General features: G+C 44.7%; 1 protein-coding gene across 1 annotated transcript; it reads right to left on the bottom strand.

The window, feature by feature from the left end:
* Window positions 1-3,768: 3,768 nt before the first annotated feature.
* Window positions 3,769-15,476, bottom strand: LOC119187818 (uncharacterized). The gene is made up of 5 exons (XM_075890312.1): window positions 15,278-15,476; window positions 10,806-10,876; window positions 8,656-8,757; window positions 7,941-7,973; window positions 3,769-6,575 (listed from the first exon to the last, which is right to left on the bottom strand). Exons 1-5 carry the CDS (start codon window positions 15,324-15,326, stop codon window positions 3,894-3,896), a joined length of 2,937 nt encoding a protein of 978 aa, XP_075746427.1. The 5' UTR covers window positions 15,327-15,476; the 3' UTR covers window positions 3,769-3,893.
* Window positions 15,477-21,223: the final 5,747 nt, after the last annotated feature.

Below are 21,223 nucleotides of genomic sequence, written 5' to 3'. Positions count from 1 at the left end.
GTATTTGGTGTATCGCTCCAAGTACCACTCGAGACGAAATAGAACCATCCTTTCCATCACTTTTCCGAGGCAGCTTGCGAGGGCAATAGGGCGATACGCTGTCAAGTCCAATGGTGATTTTCCCGATTTCAAAAGTGGTATTAATCGACTAATTTTCCATTCTCGGGGAACACTGCCGCTGAGCCAGGAGTTGTTGAAGCATGTTAAAAGTTCTTTTCTAGCTTTTTGTCCAAGGTGTCCCAACGCACTATAAGTAATACCATCAGGACCTGGCGATGACATGCGCTTAGAAGCGACTAACGCACCTTCCAGTTCTTCCATGGTGAACGGAATGTCCATTTCTGGTAATCGCGTCTCAGGAACGATCACGGCGTCGATGCTCTCGTTCACAATATTCCCGGCAACTCTCGTGCAAAATTCTTCAGCCACCTCGAGTTCTGTTTTTCCCTGATGGAGTGCCAAAGCTTTAAAAGGGTGCCGTTGTTGTGGAGAGGAGCGAAGACCACGAACTGTTCTCCAGATATATGACAGCGGTTTATGAGGGTCTAGAGATTCGCAGAATGCTTTGCAGCGTTCGTTCTCCAGTTTGTAAATGCGTCGTTGAATCTTTTTCTGGAGCCACCTTGCTTCCCTCAGATCGTAAATTGATCTTGTGCGTCTGTATCGTCGTTCAGCACGGCTTCGTATAGCTCATAATTTGTCCAGTTCGATGTCAAACATTTTCACTTTAGACGAAAATGGTAATTTACATTTGGACGCTTGCATAGCTTCCACTATGGTATTTTCCAGGCTGCAGGCGAGGCCTTCTTGGCAAGCGTTCTCAACACGCGATGCAAACATCGACCAGTCAGTGCCAATTGCAACACCGGAAGAGAAATTTTTTATGATACCATCGATCGTCACGTAGGTGGGTATGTGATCGCTCCCATGAGTCTCAATATCGCAAAACCACTTAACTTTGTGAGTAAGCACCGTGACACCAATGTCAGGTCAAGGCAACTGCCATACGTGACACCCCGCAGATATGTGGGGGTACCATCATTCATGATGGAAAGGTCGTAATCAGAAGCTAATGTAACAATGTTCCGGCCCCTGGCATTCATCCTAGTGCTCCCGCAAAGCATGTGATGGGCGTTGAAGTCACCGGTGATGATCCAAGGCCCATCGGTTCTCATTAGGATGTCTTTTAATCTGTCGCAGTCAAATTGCGATGACGGAGATATATATCCACCAATAAGCGTGAACGAAACTGCATTCTTCTTAACACGAAGACACACGTACTGATTGTCGTCATTTGAACTTATTGGGTGCGAAAGATAAGTCAAGTCTGTGCGAATGTAAACAATTACTTTGCTTCGTTCTTCGCAAGCGGCTGAACAAAAAGCTTCATAACCGGACAATCTATAAGGCGTTGATACGTTTGGTTCACATATGACAAGTATAGGGAATTGATTGGCCCGAACAAATTGGCGAAAGTCCGAGATACGGGACTTCATGCCTCTGGCATTCCACTGAAAAATCGACGCACTTTTAACTTCAGTGTGGAAGATGAGATTTTGTTGAGCCATTGTGCTTATACGAAGTTAGCAAGAACTGGATTCAGTGCATCCAGTATTTGCAGTGCACTCTTAGCAGACGGAGATTGTATGCTGCTCAGTAGCGTGCGAATCGTGGCAATAAATGATTGCACGATTGCAGCCACTGTCCTGTCTTAGTTGGAAAGATCTCGAACCGGGACGATTGCAGTCACTTGCCTGTCTTGGTTGGAAAGGTCTCGAACCGGGAGTGCGGACGGGCCGTCATGAAGCTCCTTCGGTTCGCTTGATGCTGCTTCCCTTTGAAGTGCAGGCCACTCTGTCGCAGTTAGGGTATGCTGACTGGCTTTGTCCTTTACAGCCTTTCCCACGGCATGTGGTCTGGGAGGCAAAGGAGGTGGTACTGATGAGGGATCACGCAAACGTGTCGAGGAGGCAGCGGGCGTCCTCAAAGACCGACGTCGACGTGAACGACGCCTTCTGACTTTAGCTGCGGCTTCTCGATGAGATGAGTGATCGCGCACCATCTCCTTCAAGATGGCAATTTCCTTCTTAATCCGCGGGCAGTCCTTCGATGTGGCTTCATGGGATCCATTGCAATTAGAGCATTTCTTGACAGTTGCGACGCACTTATCCGCTTCATGGTGCTCGGCGCAGCGGTGGCATACCACCGAATTCTCGCAGACGCTGCTCACATGTCCAAGTTTCATGCATTTACGGCACTGGAGAGGCTTTGGAATGAAAGGCCGCACAGCATGTCTGAAGTACCCCACCTTCACATGAGAGGGGAGTGATGTGCTCTTAAACGCAATCTTCACACAGCGAGACTTGCCTAGCCGGGTGACATCAACAATTGGAGTATCAGTTGTTGACTTGACAAGAAGTTGTAAGTCCTTATTCGAAATAGTGACATCAATGTCGTAGAACACGCCGGTTATTACATCACATCCCAAGGGAACATGAGAGCGCACCTGGTTGCCGTCCAAGTCAGTTACACTGCGCAGAACGCCCAACGCACTTGCGTGCAAAACGTCCACAGCCAGTATATTTTTTCTGGCGTTCACTCTTATGTCCGTGATCTCATTTGGCACGAGCGTTTCCAGAGACCTCGACATAGACTGTCTGTTAAGGCGTTTCATGCTGACGGTAGGAAGTGCAGGCAGAAACAGGATGGTATAAGTGTTCGATTTTGGCGCTTCACTTACAGTTTGAATAGTTGAGGATGAGGATGTCCTCATGTTCCTTCTCTTCGCCTTGCGGCTCAGCACAGGTTGGAAACCGTCATCTGAGAAGTCCTCACTGCTGAGATAGTAAGCATGAGTATCTTCACTGTCGCTGTCGCTCGCTTGTCCCATCCGCTTCCTGGAGGCGGTCGCCGCTGACGCCGCTGGTGCTGGCAGGCGCCCGGGGTGGTCTACTTCCATCCCCTCCAAGGGAGCAGCGGAAACTGATAGACATACTTAAATTACAACTGAAATACGCCGGAGTTAGCAGAAGTAGCTCCTATTCAAAACACACTTCTTCGTCTTCTCCATTGAGCATAGCTGTGATGCGCTAGGAGCTGCTTGGCACATACCTGCTCTCAGTGGCGTAGAGCCGCCAAGCTTTTGTGAACGCCGCATGGTGTAAGAAGGGCATAGACATTTTCACTGTTGAAAGTAAACAGTTAAAATTAAAGCCTGCGCTCCGTTACTGCCAGCCAAAAGCACACATTGTTTGCATTTAGCTGATTGACGGACTAAGACTCAAAGAATGACTCCGTTAACAAATTCTCCACCGCTAAAGCACCAGTGTTTAACATATGTTCGATAACGACACTTTGTTCGGGCATAATTATCAACATATGAATTTTTCACACTATGTTATTGTAGAAATTGTGTTCATAGAGGGATTTTTAGTGGGAACCTAAATATTGAAGGCAAACTACAGGTTTCTCGGTGCGCTTTCCTTACAGCGCTTCTGGTGAGTGTTATTTTCAAAATCAAAGTGTCTACGGGACATTCATTACATTGAAGCGTATGATTATGCACTGGGAAATTACGAGTGCGTAAGGCGAGAATCAACTTTTGTATCCGTATGAAAGGTACGTCTAGCGCGACATCTATTGAATGGAATAATGGTGGATTCATTACATTTGCAGAAATTTAGACACCAGAGAAGTTGAAAAACTATATCTGCATAAACAATATGTGTTCAAATTTATTCCCTTGTGCGAACGGACAGAAGAAAATCATTGCAAAAGCAGGAAATGTTTTATTAGAAAAAAGAGCCTCAATGGCCATAACGTACGCAATCTTTTAAACCCTCAATGTCCCAGTGTTCTGTGACTTTTTGGTGCATTAGCCTCTCTAAAAGTTGTTAATCTTGAAAGAAGATATCATCTTCATACATACGAACATCTCCTGGAAATCGTCCGTTACCACCATAAACACCAGCTCCACTGAAGGGTTGCGAGCCTGGTATATTTCCAAACGTTCTAATGTTTCCGTAGCCTCCACTAATTCCATTAAACGTGCCATCTAGTTGGCCCCATGCTCCACTGCCTATTATATTACCAGTGCTACCGAAGCCACTTGGTCGTTCACCGTAAGGCCTAACAAAAGGGAATGACACACCGTTGCCAGATATAGCACCTGCACCATATGATGCACTGTTGCCAAACCCAGTATCATATCCTGAACCCATACCTACGCGACTACCTGCAGACGCGGCTTCAGGGAAACTCTCAGGCTTACGATCGCTCTCGTTTGGCTGTTCAGTGCCGATACTAGCATGCCCACCTCTATTAGAGGTACCTTCGGCTCCACCACTGTCTGTGGGCGCTATACCACTTATACCGGCACTCGTTTCCTCACCTCCGGCAAGTGCCACTGAATTAGTATTAGTGGCAGCCGTCGAAGCACCAGGCAGACCCCCTTCGGTGACTGAGATTCTTGTGGGCTTAGTCGTGGTTTCTACACCTGCACCACTGCTGCTTTGCGATGGACCAATTATTGCACCTCTTGGATTTGCAGAAGTAGTACCACTATTAAGAGCACCTTCACTTACGACGCTAACACTGCTGCTGAGGCCATTGATAGCTCCTTCACCACTCGAAGACCCACTACCTCTAGACACACTAGTGTCTACGCCTGACACGCTGCTGCTACTGCTTCTACTTGTGCTAGCTTCGGTAATGCTTGGATTTCCACCAGTTGATGTCGTACGCGAACTGCTTGTAACATCTACAGCGTGTCCATTAGTAGCGTGGATGTTCGTACTACTTCCAGGGGAACTGGTTCTCACTCCACGTACAGAACTGGATGTAGCAGTACTTGAAACACTGCTATTTTCTCGGCCACCTGTCACTTTGCTTGTAGGAGAGCCAGCGCTTGGTTTCCTGAGTAGACCGCCAGCACTTGATTCAAGCGCACCACTACCGAGCGTTTCACTGCTGACAGAAATGTTGCCACCACTGCCAGGTTTGCCAAAACTCTCGGTGCTGGGACCAGCAGCACTTTCAACTTGTGGTTTTAGAGTGACGTTAGTGCCATTTATTAGCAAGCGGTTATGATTATCACCGCCGTTATTTCCTGGGAATCCTGTGCTAGCTTCTAAGTTTAGGCTACTGCCAACGCTACCATTACCCAAACCATGTGTGCCTTGTCGGTTCGAACTAGCTCTACTACTGTTAGGTGTTAGAGTTGATCTACCGGAAGTTTCAGTATTTTGGAGAGATTTTCCATCACTATTCAAAGAACGTATACCGGCGCCGCTGCCACTAGTTGGGGTGGTAGGTACATTTGTCATGTTGTGGGATGGTCCTGCGCTCAACCCCGTGCTGCTTACAATCTCATTTTTTGGGTGGGTGCCACCTTCCGCGCCCACTGCAGCACCGGTGGTGGTACCACTGCTAGCGCCAGCAGCTGATACACCGGATAGTTCACGACCACTTCTATTTTTCGGAGACCCAGGGACATCGAGACCACCCGTAGATATGCCACCATTACCATTGGTGGATGGCTGCGCATTTATCACCACGCCGCTTCCGCTACTACCATTTCGTGGATAGCCTCCTGATGGCACGCCGGCAGCTTCAACGGCTGTTGTAGTAGCGGTAGTCACAAGTTTGCCAGATATTCCTGTAGTTCCTGAAATGCTAGGAAGAAGGATACTTTCTAGAGGTGTCGTACTGGTACTGAGACTGGTGCTACCATTGCCGGGGTTTCCTGCACCAGCACTATTGTTAAGTGGGTTATCATCAATATTGTTGCTAGTTTCTCTTTTTGCAGAACTGCTAGTAGTGGGGGGAATAGACGATGCTCCCCCATTGATACTGGCTCTAGCAGAGCCAGCCACCACAGAACCGGTGCCTGCACCTGTGTTACTGCTTTCGCTAACCCTACTGTTGGCTTTGTTGCCAGGAACAACGGTAAGAACAGTTGTTGCAGGAGGTCTGGAGGTTAGATTATTTGTCAATCTTGTCTCCGTGCTTCCAATCGGACCTGGGGAATTTACTCCAACAATACTCGCTGCCGGATCTGGACCAGCTGCGCTTATTCCATTTGTTGTAGAACCTATTCGATTGGTGCTGGTGTTCACGCCATCTCTATTTCCCCCTGGCAAAGCGCCAGTAGCATTTTCCAGCTTCACACTTGCAGGAGTGCTGAGGCGAGCTTCGAAAAGGGCGGCCCACTTCGGGTCATGCTTGTATTTGTTAATTAGAAAAAGGCATATAACCCGGCAACCTACTTTACGACGTCGTTCTCTCTTCCCTCGCCTTCCTAAGCGCAAGCCACTTACTACATAACTCATGTCAATGAATAATCCTCTCATGCTAGCACAGTCACAACGCTTCCACATCTGTCTTCTCCTATGCTCAATTCGCTCTGTTCTTGAGATCTTTGGTTTTTCCGAGCCATGCCTACTTTGCACTTGCTTCTGGGAAGGAGAAGCATTTGGTTGTCTTGAAGAAGCAGAGGTGCTGACGTCCCTCTTCATGCGCTTCAATAGGTGGTAATCTTCAGTACGATGACAGAATCCCGCTCGGCAGTTTCCAACCTAAAATCGAACATATGAAATACAATACGGGCATGATAGATATGACATTATGAATAATATATACCTAAATAAAATTTTGATTTATATCCAAACAGCTTCTTGAGACATGCATGGTTGAGACACCATACTCACATTTGAAACATTGTGGTGCTTTCTTACAGAATAACAGGGAGCTCAGCTAGTTGGTAAGTGTTTTAAATCACAGGGACGAAGGAATGAAGTCAGTACATCACAAACGCCGGCCAACAACTGAAGAGACGCACGGCGGCAAAACACAAAAGAAGGTACCAACATCTGTGCATGCTCATGCACTGGTGCCCTTCACTAGGCGTCTCTCATAATCATATGGTGATTTTGGGACGTTGAATTCCACATGTCCACCAATCAGGTTATGTAGTAGGGAAACCTATAAATTGGCTGGTGTGGGGACTTCAAGTGAAAGATAGCTCTTAAGAGAACTGATTTGATTTTTGTGCAACTTAATTTTTGGCTGGCTCCGCATGCACTCCCACTTATTGTTTGCTTGCCACAACAGTCAGGCGCGTTTCGTCGATACTATGCATGTACGAAACTGCGCACACGCATTGCATTTAGGTGGGCACTTACATTCTCGGTAATGTGAAGGAGAAATCAAAAGGTGAGCTTCCAGCTAACAATATCTGATGTTCCGATAATCATTGATTAATGCAGTGGCAGTATCACGGTAATAGGGGCAACGGATGCGCAAGTCAAACATAGATAAATTTGCATAAAGTTGAAATTATATCCTCTTTCCCGTAGAACCCCAGGCATGCTGGAGGGAAACGTCCGCCTGTTACATAGGCATGCGCAGATACGTTTTCGTGCCGTGTTTATTTTACCGTCGTTGTGTGTCTCTTGAGTTGTTAGTCAGTATTTGTGGTGTTATAACCTCTTTTTTTATTGCGTATTTGGACACCCTGTATCTTAGAAAGACCGTAAGTTTTAAGTTTTATATTTCTCAGCTATATTCCTGTCTTTTCAAATGAATGCAAGTTATTCTGGCCTACTGCTTGCTTGTAAACGCTGCAAAAAGTCACAATTCATTGGCGGTTCAAACAGTGCGTTAAACATCGGAAACACTAATCGCTGCTACTTAAGAGGCTTTATTTAGACAGGATGATGGCTTAACCTGATGAAATTCTCTACTTTGTTGAATGATTTTATCATTTCGAAAAATCAAGTGCGGCTTTTAACTCGTATTTGTGACTTAGCCATGAATAGAGCGCCAAATAACCTTAACGTGCCATGATTTTGCACGAATGCAGCTTCAGCGGCATAAAAGAAAACAGTAATACTCCCATTTCTCAGAATATTGTTAAAAATAGAGCCCAAGTGAGTGCTTACTACTTGTGGTGCTTGTCGAAATCCATCGTATATCTGAAAGTGGAACAATACAAATATATGAACTGTGGATCGCATTCATTTTAGAACGTATACCGCTGTGTCGTCATAACTGACAGGTCATGATTTTCGTTTTGTAAAAGCGCTAGTTTCGAAGTTGACTTCGACCATATAAAAACGAATCTATATATATCTAGGAGAAGTACCTCGTTAATCTACTGTCAAACTATTCAGACACTATTATCGCTTATTACAGTGTCTGGGCACATAAGCACTTAATGGTCACCAGCCCTCAACCGTTAAGTACAAGCACTTGCCCACAAATATCGTTTTTTTTTCATATTTCACTCTATGTATTGATTATCTTACTGCAGTGATTGGTCGAAAGTTATCAGTGTCGAAGCCTTGAAGTATGGTTTCTACATGTACGCGATAAAAATTAAAAGGCATTTAATAAAAGAGGGAAGCTCACATCAGATATTTCAAGTTTTATGGTGACATCTTACTGAAAATGTAGCAGTGTCATTTATTCGCGTGATGGTTACACACTTGCGAAAGATGATATTTTTAGTAAAGCAAAAACAGAAAAATAAGCAGCAGTGACATTTATAATCACTGATTACCTTTTATGAAATTTTTTTTGGAGTTGGGTCATTAGTTTTCAATGTTACAGAAAACTACAGTAAGCAAATTATATTACACAAGCATTTTTGCATACCTTGCAAGCGGTGCCATCTGGCTCCGAGATCACTAGTACTTTTGGAGGTTGATTGTTGGACCATAAAAGACACGGATACGTACACAAGCCCAAAGCTGATGTCTGCAACACAAAAACGTCAATGCAAAACCTCCTGATGCATTCAAGTGTGTCATTACGATCAGGAAAGTTGCAATTTGCGCCCTAACGCTATAACAATAATTTCTACTTCTATGACGACAAAAGTGAGCTGCTTAAAAAAACAACATAACTTCATATCAGTGCATGTAATTCACGAACACTTCCATGAAAGAAAGGGGCCACACAACTCTGCTATTGTTTGAAATACTGCTGCGTGTAGTTCTGATGTGATACTCATTTCTTATCAAATTGTTTACGCATGAGATCTGATGGGGTACATCACTAAGAAAACGACAATAAGGACTTCACATACGTGACAAACGTGCACTGTCAAACTCTTCACGTTATTATCATCGAACCAATATTTGAAAAAAAAAAGAGTCGAAACTGTCACACATAGCCTTGTTTCCTCACTGTATTTTTGTCTAGCTTGCTTCATGTTGTTCAATATTAAGACTAGTCGCAGTATATATAAGCGGTCTAGTTATGGAATTTTCATAAAAAAAGTGGCTGATGCGCCTTTTTAGGAATCGGTACAACACAAAAGTATAACGTGTCTTCACAGGGGTAGTTCAGCGTTTGTTGTTCATTGCTTCATCACAAGGGCAAAGGAATGAATGCGACAGCAACAAATTGCGAAGTCACTCGAAGAACGACAAGCAGCTCAAAACTTGCAGCGCACACAGCAGAAAGCACTCACGAAACTAGCGTACACAGGACGTGCGCGGAGAAAGAACTGTCACAGCTCACTTTTCAAAACATTCTACTCAAACAGTTCGATAGATTCATTACTTGGTATGTACAGTTTAACGCCCCAAAACCACCATATGATCATGAGAGACGCCGTAGGGGAAAGATCCAAGAGATTTGACCACATGGCGTTTTTTTAGCGTGCATATACACGGGCCTTCAGAATTTTAGGCTGCACCAAAAATTCAGCCGCCGCAGCCGGGATTAGATCTCGTGACCTGAGGGTCAGCAGCCGTGTATTTGAGCCACTAGACCACTGTAGATGGGCTCTGCTTAAACAGAAAGAAAGACACACGGCACAAATGCGAAAGACAAGTGATATCAACTGTCACAATCTTTACTTCTGCGTGTGTGTGCAGCGTGCTCTTTTTGTAAACGTGGCCGCGGCAGAGAGCGAAGTGACCTTCATGCTCTCTTTCACTACTGTAACTACAAAAAAAGCTTGGGGGGGGCGCAGCACAAGAGACACAAAGCGCCACAATTCCTAGATAAGCACGTGCTCAGGCGAGCGGCTCCACCAGAGAACATGCATACGCACTTTTACCATGAAATGTGGAGGCGCGTGCGCATAACAACGCGAAGGGTGGCGCGAGGTGACCATTTTTAGAGGGCATGGCACGCCTAAGGTGCGGCGCTCTCACCGACTCCCTACTAATGACGATAATGTGCTGAAAATACCGAGCACTGAGCACTGGCAATTATAGATGGTGCGTATAAATGGCTTGCCGGTATCGAGTTGAGCGGCGTACATTCGGGGACCTAGTGGTTTGCGTCACGTGCCGCGAAGCGACGCGACCCCTGGCTACGAAACAATAATATTCTTGTTTTTTCTTCGAAACCTGTCAGTATATATTTACAACATCATATCCGTGAAGAAATTACGTCAACGGAGCCATGGTAGAGCGCAGCATAAACACTTTTGTGCTAAACATAATTTTGAGCGAGACTACACAACACAGGGTGAAAGGGAATACGGGCCATAATTGCTCTGGTGTGAGCTTCCCTGAGCGTTTGTGGCGTGTATCCCTTCACTCTGCATCGTATATTTAAGGTCAGTTTCATAAGAAAAGGTCGGTAGGTTTTAGCAGTATCAACAAACTGCGTGACACACGTATATGCACGAACAGTTGCACTATGAACGTCACTCGTACAAAAAGTACCTGCCTTGCGCATTCCCTTCTCAACAAATGGATGTTTTCTGCAGCTTATTGATATAAATACTATGTAAACAACCCTGCCAAGGATTGCCAATGCGGTTCTCTATGAACATAGATACTTACAATGGTAGGTGAAACGAACCGACGACAGTAGTTTTCACTTTGGTAGAGTAATTCATTTTGAGAAAATGCTCCTGCAAGCAACACATGTAAAAATGAGTTCACTTACTGCGCAGCATCAGTAGAAAGCTGCTTCATGTTTCAGAATTCACTGGAATGCCGTGGCCATCGTTGGTTGCATATATCACCAGACAAACTGCTTGAAATATTGTTAAAACGTGAGATGAATCTTCAGAATGAGATTCAGTGTGACAGAGATCTCTTGAATAATAAGGAAGCCTTAAATGCACAAGATGGTTACTTTTTCTATGAATTGTGGGCGGTTGTCACAACAGCTTCCCGCTTTGGAGCACAGGTGAGCTTTTCAATATTTAGTTAGTCGGCATTTCATAAATATTGTTAAATCGGCTAAAAAAGCAAGTAGTGCGTTATGTTTCAGCTTTCTTAGAAAAAAGTATGGCACGTAGAAAAGCATGCCTACCGCGACAAAGGGTTCGATATTCCCTGTCTTCGAGTTTATCAGAAGAACTACAAACTGCAGACAGTTCAATCTTCCCTTTATTCATTGATGTTATTGTGCTCGAAGACAATCGAAAATATGAAGTGCTTCTTAGCCTCCTAAATTTAGTCTTCTTGGTAATAGCCTATAGTCACGTCATGTTCCTTGGACAAGTTTCTTAAATATTGTAAGCGATCGCCTGGTTGATTAGAAACGTATATGCATGACCCATGACATCCGCTTGGCAAGAAATCTGGATGAGGGGCTCAGAACAACATTAGGTGAAAAAAATCTGGTTAACCTGACAATTAAGAAAATGGGGCATATAAACGGAATTCAGTTCATTATTGCGCGTTATTTAGGTATGTATGCAAAACGGTATCCTAATTTTAAATGTATCAGAACTGGCGACGTGCTAGCCATCGAATGCTATTCCCTGTACAGCACACAGTCGAAGTACCACTACGCTATAATTCATGCTTCTGCAAAGCAGAGACTATGTATCTACCTAAGGCATTACGCACACCTTGTAACTGCACTTCTCTTGGGTTCCTTGACGTGCCCCTAAGCCACGGCAAGTTCAATGACAAAAGGTTAGAATACCTTTCCTATATTCAATAAGCTTACTACCAATGTCTCCTCCCCGACACTTTATTCTTGGTAAAGCATGTCATCAATGTCAATACTAATCGCTCAGTCTATAGGGATTCTACGCTTGACGGCTGCTCGTTGTTACTTCACTTACACATTCGAAAGCACACAAAATAAAAGAAGTACCATGACCATGCACACCTAGAAAACCTTCACTAAAAAAACAAGCAAAAGAGTGTCATGGCACCATGACACTCTTCGCTTATCTCTTTGGTTTTGTATGGATTGTAAAACAAGGAGAAGAGAGTTAATATATCTGCATCAGTTAGTTGAATATCGCGAAGCGCGTTTCGATCCACTTTAGTGCTGAAGACACCCCCATGTGCATCATATAAATTGTGCAGTTGTCGTTCGGCGCCATTGCGATGCCGGCACTAGCCGAAGCAAACGAGCGTCTCAGTAGCGAGCACATTCACCTCTTTCTCCAGTCTTTTCAGTCTCTTGGAGCACATTGCGTTGGTTGCGTGGGTTACAGTTGGGTGGCCGAGTGGACTTGCACGTCATCAGTTACACTCCCTTCTTGCGGAAGCTTCCCGCTCGCAGGGACGCTTGTAGGGCGCCATGATCATGGAGCTTCAGGGACGGACAACGTGCACCTATATATGGTGAGCATACTTGCTTTGTGGCGCCAATTACAGAGATTTAGCTGAGCGTCTACAACAGCTTTTCGGGATAAGGCTGTCAGACATTTCCAACAGTAGCCTGCTTTCGCGGGGCTACTGCGGATCCCCAACTAAAACTGCGAATGAGCGAGTTGATATCGTAAGGGGCTTTGTTCAAGACTTCTAGGAATGGGACCTATGTAATCAATTTTTAAGGCTGATTGTTTCGCGACTGCTCATTGTGACTGCACTACCGGAAGTCTATGGTGTTTTTTTGAGATTTACATTTATCTACGTCCTAATGACACTTCCATAATAAGCAGTCAGCAGAGCACTTGCACGCGTGGAAACACGAAAAAAAGTCGGTGTACGGACCACTTATATTATGCTACATATACTAATTTTTTGTTTGCAGATATTTGTTTAGGGTGCACATATGGTAGGATGTTTCCAGTACGAGCGTCGTAGTGGCCCAAGTTGTACAACCCTCGCAAAAAAACTGAAAAGCTCCACACTTTCGACAAAGCGCGTTCTTCAGTCACCATCTTGTACTCATTTTCCCTTTTGTCTTTCTGCATTTTCGTCGTTTGCTGACATCTGCCATGACGTACGCTGTTACAGTGGAATCGAGTGAGCATACTTAACTGCAAGAGCATGGTGCAGTAGTTATGATACATGTCGGGTGTCCACATATGCGGTGTCCTGTTGTTGAATCACTCGCTCTCGCATGTGTTTATGTGAATACTCAGGAAAGGGTTGTGATTTAAAGGCGTAGCCAATAACTGCTCGGGGCATCCCGTGACTGCTAGGTGATGCGTTTAGATGTCCCAATACATCGGCGCAAAGCTGGGCTCATTCTGGGAGCCACCTCTAAGCCAACGTGCTAATACCCAGCTGTGACGCAAGCAGTCGCACCTTTTTGATGACGTCGCATTATGACTACTCCCTGAAGTTGAACTAGTGGTTTTCATTCAAGGGTGAGAGTTTATATACCAGCATCAAAAAAATAAACGAGGCAACGTTGAGATCACGGGATGTCTTCTTCCCTGAAGCCTCACAATCGAGGCTATTTTCTCATGCCCGTTCACGACGACCATCCGTTGCGTTGTCGCAAATACCACGAGCGGGCACGAGGCATTGCAAACCATAACACTGCGGCTCGCGGGTTCCCATTGTGGGGAACTCCGGGCTACTGTCTTTTTATGGCTCTCTTTCATCCTTGTTCACTAATTCAATTACGCTGACAACTGCGATGCCGCTCAGCTCAGGAACGGGTGCGCAAGAGCTGTGCTCTAAACAAAAAAGTGTTTCCGTGGCTGCAGATTGGCTTCATGAGCTTTATGCCGCTTGGAAATGGCCCTCACCAGCGATGAGCTGGGTGACCAGCTACAGGCTGTTCGGCACACCGAAGATGCTGCTCGGCTTCAAGTACTTCTATTCACTTGGGGCATCCCCATGATCTTCAATGAATTAAGGGTGGGATGGTACAGGGGTTAATCCCTATTAATTCAAGTTTATTCGTTCGTTCATTACATAGATCGGGTTTGAACCAGCGTCCCCACGCTCCAAAAGCGAGTGCTTTGAACATTGAGCCCCACGCCCACGCTTGTTCAGTGTGCACTGAATTAAAGCGCATAAATGCTTTATATTGACAATGCAAAAATAATTGCGAAGCAGCACACCTGCCGTGGGTGCTTGATTGCGCTTCTCACAATGTCTGAATATAAGCGATCTGCTGAAACCGGCTAAAGTTAATTGCAGCAATAGCCCGTTTAAAGACGATTCCGACTTTAGAGAAATAGAATTCTTCAACTACGTGTCCTTGATCACGTGATGATCCATTAGTTAGGCTATAATACGGGTTTGCGAAGTAAGAAAGAAAGAATGTAAGGAAAGTAAAGGATGTAAAATATACAGAAATTCAATTCGTTCAAGAGGCCCACGCCAAGCTTCTCTTGGCTGCATTTTTCTATTCGGGACGAGCGCCAGTATCTGGGACTGTTGCACCTTACTTTACCGATTTCTTGACACTGTGACTGGTGATAGTTAGTAACCATAGGTGAACACCTGTCTAATGAACAAGAAAATATAGTTAACTCAGTCATTGTTAAAATGGCATGATATATATGGTGCCAGGTCCGACAATGAATTCCTTCTATCCAATATCATATCTGTTTTCGTGATTCTAGTCCGATTTGGCACTCGTGAAGATTTTCTATTTATGTTTTTAGAAGCAGACTGAAGCATTCTGACGGCTCTGTTGTAGAATAGTATACTGCTATGTCAATATGCCTGTTCGATTTCTCGGTCACGCAACTTGGTAAAGTTTTTTTGTGTGTAATGAAGTTGCCTTACGCAGGTACACATGATGGCAGCTATATTGAACTCGCGCATGTAGGCTTCTGAATTAAAATGACGGGGCTAGCGTGTGCATGGAACTATTTCAGTTACTATCAATATTGTCATTTGTTCTGTTGTACTATTCGTACTGCTCCAAATTATATTTAGACATGAATGAATTGCTAGAAAGACACTAATTCATATTTATGCATCACTCCAATCGTTTTAGTTACCTTTGGTGATCGTAAACACAAAGTGTGTATTTTTTTAAGTTACCAATTGCGCGTCGTGTACGTGTCTTCTAACTTCACCACGTGTTTGTGCATATTTAGAGAAGTATAGGAGCTTGAATCTTCACTACATAAATGAAGTCCTTTACTCACCAGGAATTAGGCAGAGAACTGTAACATAAATAGCAGCCGTACTCAACATGATGGATAATGCAGATATGTGGAATATATTTTCGAATATACGATAAAGCTGATCCGTGAAGCGGCGGCCTCGTGCAGGACAGATTTGTTCGTGTCGTTGCGCCTATTTGACGACGAGAGTGACTGTCGATGATTATGTTGTCAGGTCTCGCTTTAAATTTTGTCGTATTGTCCGCATTCTATCTATTGTCTAGTTCTATGGTACCTATCGCAACTGCAACTGCGTAAGCACTTGCATTTGCTTGCGGAAAAGCCCGAGAACGTCACCCTTATGACGATACGAGCTATGTTGTTTTGTCGAACAAATTCGATCTACTCTTACAAGCAGATCACAATGCATAGCATACATGTATGCCATTGTCTTAAATTATTCCTTTTATGCCTTTAAATGCCAATTTATTTGTTGACCCTTTTCTCGTCAAGCGTGGTATATGTAATGGTGATAAAGGTCCAAGATAAGGAGGTATTACTAAATTGGCGAAACTTTTGGCGAAAAAGTTGGCTTTATTAAATGTAGATTGTAAAAGTGCTCTCAATATATCTTCGGTCTCTCAAAGTATCTACTTAAAAAATGTACAAAGGAAGGAGATTAGGAGTAACGTTAAAACCATGAGCCGTTGCGGAGATTTAGGAAACAGGGGCGTTTCATCGACAAAAAAAAGCGTTTTCTAGCCCTCTAGGTGGCGATGAAATTGCATGATTTTTAAGACGCCGCTAAGCATCTCAACCATTACTGCGCCAGATGAAACGGCGAAATTCAGAATATATCATGATATGAAGGTGTGAACTAATACTTTTCTACAGAAAAATGGCACTTTCGTAAAGGGTGCTACACCCTTGTTTATATACAGAATACACGTCAACCTTCTATGGGCGTTTTTTATATCGAAAAATTGAAAGCCTCTGCACGCTTAAGCTTCTTCTCGTGACAAGAAGCCTAGGACGTTATCTTCGACGAAATAGGCGCAGCCAGTTTTATCGTGAGTAATAGTGAACGTATTTGCATACATTTCAGGGTGTGAACTTCGAAGTATATAAATACATACAACTGTAGGGATACAATAGTATTTCCTCATAAAATAAGTGCTATGAAACATTGGCTGAACAACTTTTCCCCATTCTTCTCAATAGGTCAAGATTCAGTAACCTATCATTCGATGATGTATATGTGAAACAGTGCACAACTGCGGTAGTCTGATACAATTTTTCGCACGCATCTTTGATCATTGTGTGGACAAATGGAAGCCTGTTGAATGTTCTGAATTGTTTTTCATGGTTTGAGAACGTTTTGACGTACTGCTTCGTACGGAAGGACAAGTTTTGGAAACCTGCTCATGACGAGCAATGTAAAATAGTTTTCACGCAGATTTGTTCAGATACACGCCTATTGTAAGTTTATAATCGATAAAATAACCTCTGTTTTACTTCCGTATTTCCAAGAAGAAAGAAAACATTGTAAATATGGCTGGCGCACCCCTAAAAAGCTCGCAGTATAAACTTAAGAGCGGTTGGCAAGTTTAGGCGTGTGTGTTCTCTTTTAACGAACTGGCGTTTTGCCTTATTTCCCCGAAAAATGCTCTTGCTATATGTTTGAATGAACCCAGGAAAAAGCGTGAGCCGATAGCGTGAGAATGAACACAACGTATAACCACTGCTACATAATAACAAACAAATCCTGAAAAAAAATGGCGCGATGTAAACCTTAGCTCGAATTTGTTGAGTTTTCTGCTTCGTGATTGCCACTTACCGGAGAGTAAGGTTTCCCGGTTTCGACATCTCATTACTGAGGAAATTTGGAATCTCTCGCAAGAAACTTTGCTTACTCCTCGACGATGCTGTAGATGTGCTAGTAAATAAGTGTACTTTAACTTTTCTTCAGGAAATTCTGCAGTTTGGTAGCCAACGTTCCTTAGAACATGCTAGCCAAGCGGAATTCAGGTTATGACATTAGTATTGCCCATGCCATTAGAAAAAGTTGGTATTGTGAGCTCCATAGACATTGCGGCTGGTTCTTGGCACTGCAATGTGCTCGATCAGCGTAATATAAGATGTTACATTAGCATATTTTAGTTGGTCCAGGATTTCAGTAACGCACAGGTTTAGTCCAATATGTGATAGCATCTAACACAGCTACAGCCCGACAAAGCGGTGCCAGCTATAGAGGATGAAAAACGCCGTAAGAACGCTTAGGTAATCCATGACTTTCAAGAGGCCAGGAGCGGCCATCAACACTAGCAAAGCCTACAGCATTTTTTACTAGACTACAGTGCTGAATCTACACAAATACTTTCCTGGTGAAGCCAAAGAACATGAGCCTAAAGCAGATGAAAGTGTCAGTTCAGAGATAGCGAGCAACTGAGCGCATGACGGCCGCCTAAATAGATACGAAGAGGACGGCTACTGCTTTCGTCGGCCCGGGCATGTTTCTCGGGCACACACATGCGCTATTCACTCCAGATATTTCCATATGCGCAAAGCAATATCATTGTACCGGAAAAACCAAAAATAGAATTATTAGGGCACTCGCAATCACCCTGAAAGGCAGCCGCCACGTGCATAACGAAAAAAAGAAAAAGAGAAGAAATGAAAGAAAACACTCTCGGACATTGCGCACGCAGAAGTACAGGTGTAGCTTATTCTCCTATGTCATCGCGCTTTCTTTAGTTCAACAAAAAATTGATTTGATTGATTTGTGGGGTTTAACGTCCCAAAACCACCATTTGATTATAAGAGACGGCGTAGTGGAGGGCTCCGGAAATTTTGACCACCTGGGGTTCTTTACCGTGCACCCAAATCTGAGTACACCGGCCTACAACATTTCCGCCTCCATCGGAAATGCAGCCGCCGCAGCCGGGAATCGAACCCGCGACCTGCGGGTCAGCAGCCGAGTACCTTAGCCACTAGACCACCGCGGCAGGGCAGCTCAACAAAAAAGAAAAGAAAACAGAAAAATATGCAGCTAGTGGCGCAGGTTTGTGTGCGTGCAACCAGCAGGTTTGTTACTTTTTTTTGCATGAACGTGATCCAGCATTTTAACGCTGATTTAAGACACTGAAAATTTTTCAAAGAAAAATCTTGCACAATATAGTATTGTAAAGAACTTTATTGGTAAATTAGAAATCAGACGAGTGGTCATCTCGTTTGCATAGATTTTTATTCTACGAATCCGACGGCTTCGGAGAGAAATGCTGATTTTCCTCCAACACGGTCTGAAAAAACAAGGTCAAGCTACTTCTTCAGAGCGTCTTTCTGTCACGCCGCAAAGAGTCTCGCTGCTTAGTTCAATCGCTTATTTTTGTCTGTGTGGGAAAAACAGCATCTTGCTTCTTTCTTTCCAGAAATTTTATATCCAGTCAATATTCAGCTTGCCGTTGATGACTTGGCAGGATTCGACACTTGTTGAACGCCTTGAAAGACACGCATCATTATTATTTGTCATTGGCAGGATACCCTCCCCTTACCAATCTCAGGCAGGGGGAGGAGAAGCATCCCTAACTTTCTTCTCCTTCCTTTCTGGCTATGAGCCTGCCTGGCAGTACTGTCAATGCGTTGACAGTGCAAGCCAAGCGTGATTGATTACAATTTGGTTAGTTGATAGTCACACCTTTTTTGTTTTGCTTGATGTCCTTCTTTGGTGATGACACGTCCTTTTGTATATCAGTAAGTTAATGAGTATAGTATTGGTCTGAGAGAACGACGTTCCAAACGTGGAGCTTACGAAAAATTGCGCAATATATGCGTGTGTGAAATGACAGTGATGTGGCAGTGCTCTCTAGAATGACATTGGCTATGTTATTTGCTCGATAAAACTTTAGCTACCACCTTACACATATTCTGATTAAGAAGGTATATGTAAACTGGCTGTAAAGCTTCCGTAGAGGCCCATGTTTCAGGAATGCGATGGCTCGTGTCAACCGTCACCATTTGTCGGTATCATGAAGAACCCTAACAGCTAGCAAAACTGAAAAAAAAAGAAGACATAACAACTGGTGACGACGGCTTGCGTTTGTACTTGAACCTACGAGCATATGTATTATATGTCGGGGTTTTAGATCCCGAAACCCCAATATGAATGCGAGATGCCTTTGAGGATGGCTCCAAAATTAGGACTATGTGGGTTTCTTCACGGTACACCAAAATCTAAGCATTCTGCCCTATAAAGTTATGTCCCCATCAAAAGGCCGATAGCATGACGCAAATTTGAGCCTGCGCCATTAGAGTCAACAGCCGAAAATCATAGTCAGATAACGGTGACTACACTCCAAGAAATAATGGTGTGTTTAAGGAGTACTTCTGCCACGCAGCAATAATCGTCATTTCACTTCCTCGCCTGTCCTTGCTTGAAAACTCAGTGCTGGCCGCTTTAGTGTCGAGAATTCTATGTCGCACTGATAATGCGCGTGCCCATCTTGGCCGTGAACATACCGAAACTCTGGAGATGACGGGAGGAAAGTATGCGAAGTAGATGACGATTAGTGTGGCCACGCAAAAATACTCCCCAAAAACTCAATTTTTTTCTTATACTGAAAGTGAAACATCCTGTATAGAGACAGCAATTATATCGACGCTCTAAGGGCACATCACACTTTACATGTGAAGGAAAAACCAAAACGCCAGAGCGGCCGGAAAATTACGACCGCGTGCGTCGAAGATGTTCACATTCGTTTTGCCCCATCGCACTGCCACTGCCGTCACTACTTTCACAATTGTTTTGATTTCGCCCACTTTCTGAGAAATAATATTGTACCGAATTTTAGTTATTCACGCAAAGTAGTGAAAAGAAACGGCTCGCACCTTTTCGAACATTGTTTTGAGAATTGAGCCAGCAGAAACGACTCGAGCGAATGCACCGGCAGTGGCGGTGGTGGATTCAGTTGGCTGTGCCCAAACGCGAGACACGCTGGAGCATGCCGACTTGCTGCTGCTGCAACATCTGATTCCAGAGTTCTCAGCGATCCTAACGCAAACCAGTCTCTCGATGAACGCATTTTCCGGAGGCTGCCAAGCTTCGTCGTGCTGCACGGGTTTGCAATTCGAGCCGATGCGAGCCCTTATCAAAGCCTTTGCCAATATGTTGAATCGGCGACCAGGTTGGCTAAATCAAGTAGTTTGTTTTAGCGCAGCAAAGCCGCAGAGCGGAAACCGGATCCGCCTTCGAATGGCGGTAAAATCGTCCTCGGACCGATTATTACGCGCCGGCCGTGCGGCGTGGTCGCTTGGGCGGCGAAACGAGCCAGTTCCCGGAGAGTTTCGCTGCTTTCGCTCATTCGAGGCCAATGGAGAATGCGCCCTAAAAGGTCCTCGCTGTCGCCGCCATAATCTGCGTAAGACCCGTGGCCATAACGCGCCCCAACCTATTGCATATTCCCTATGTGGGTAAAAGTGCTCGACTGGTGACGGCATACGTGACTGAAGCAGAGATCGTACGAGCCGGCCCGTCACCGTGGCACGGACAACGCATGCTATCAGTGTAGCCCACCTCCCGTGAGAAGTGGGCTATCGAGTGCTAGTCAACGGCAGAACCTCCTGTCCGTCTTGAAAGAGCATCCATGGAAGCCAGAGGGGAGACGGGGGCGATGCTGTGTCGCCCGAGTAGCAGTTGCGTACTTTGGTTCAAAGCCCACGGTCATGATTGCTTCCGTGCTAGAGCAATCTTGGCAGGCTTCACCAAACGTCTTCTACACCCAAGGAGGTTTAAAATAAACTTCTGGAATGGAAGCGCCTGCCCTCTGGCGACGCCGACGGCCGCCATGTTGCTCCAGGCAAAACACGTGCCGTCGGTCGTTTGGGCCCCCGCCGTTCGCGCCACTGAACAACAGTTGTCGCGTTTGTCCCTCGTTCTTTTGTTCTTTGCGGATTTTGTGCAGTTCTAAAGGAAGTTGATACGATTCCGGACGT

The sequence above is a fragment of the Rhipicephalus microplus genome, chromosome 3 (assembly GCF_043290135.1).
Source record: "Rhipicephalus microplus isolate Deutch F79 chromosome 3, USDA_Rmic, whole genome shotgun sequence".
Classification (NCBI taxonomy): domain Eukaryota; kingdom Metazoa; phylum Arthropoda; class Arachnida; order Ixodida; family Ixodidae; genus Rhipicephalus; species Rhipicephalus microplus.
Note: the sequence above shows the minus strand (reverse complement) of the source record. Positions and strands in the feature narration are given on the sequence as shown.

Excerpts from the sequence above, each read along its gene's own strand:
- LOC119187818 (XM_075890312.1), bottom strand. The coding sequence starts at position 15,326 with ATGTTGAGTACGGCTGCTATTTATGTTACAGTTCTCTGCCTAATTCCT. Across the intron at positions 10,877-15,277 it reads AGTTCTCTGCCTAATTCCTG|GAGCATTTTCTCAAAATGAA; the intron begins GTGAGTAAAGGA and ends TGTTGCTTGCAG. Across the intron at positions 7,974-8,655 it reads CAGATGGCACCGCTTGCAAG|ATATACGATGGATTTCGACA; the intron begins GTATGCAAAAAT and ends TTCCACTTTCAG.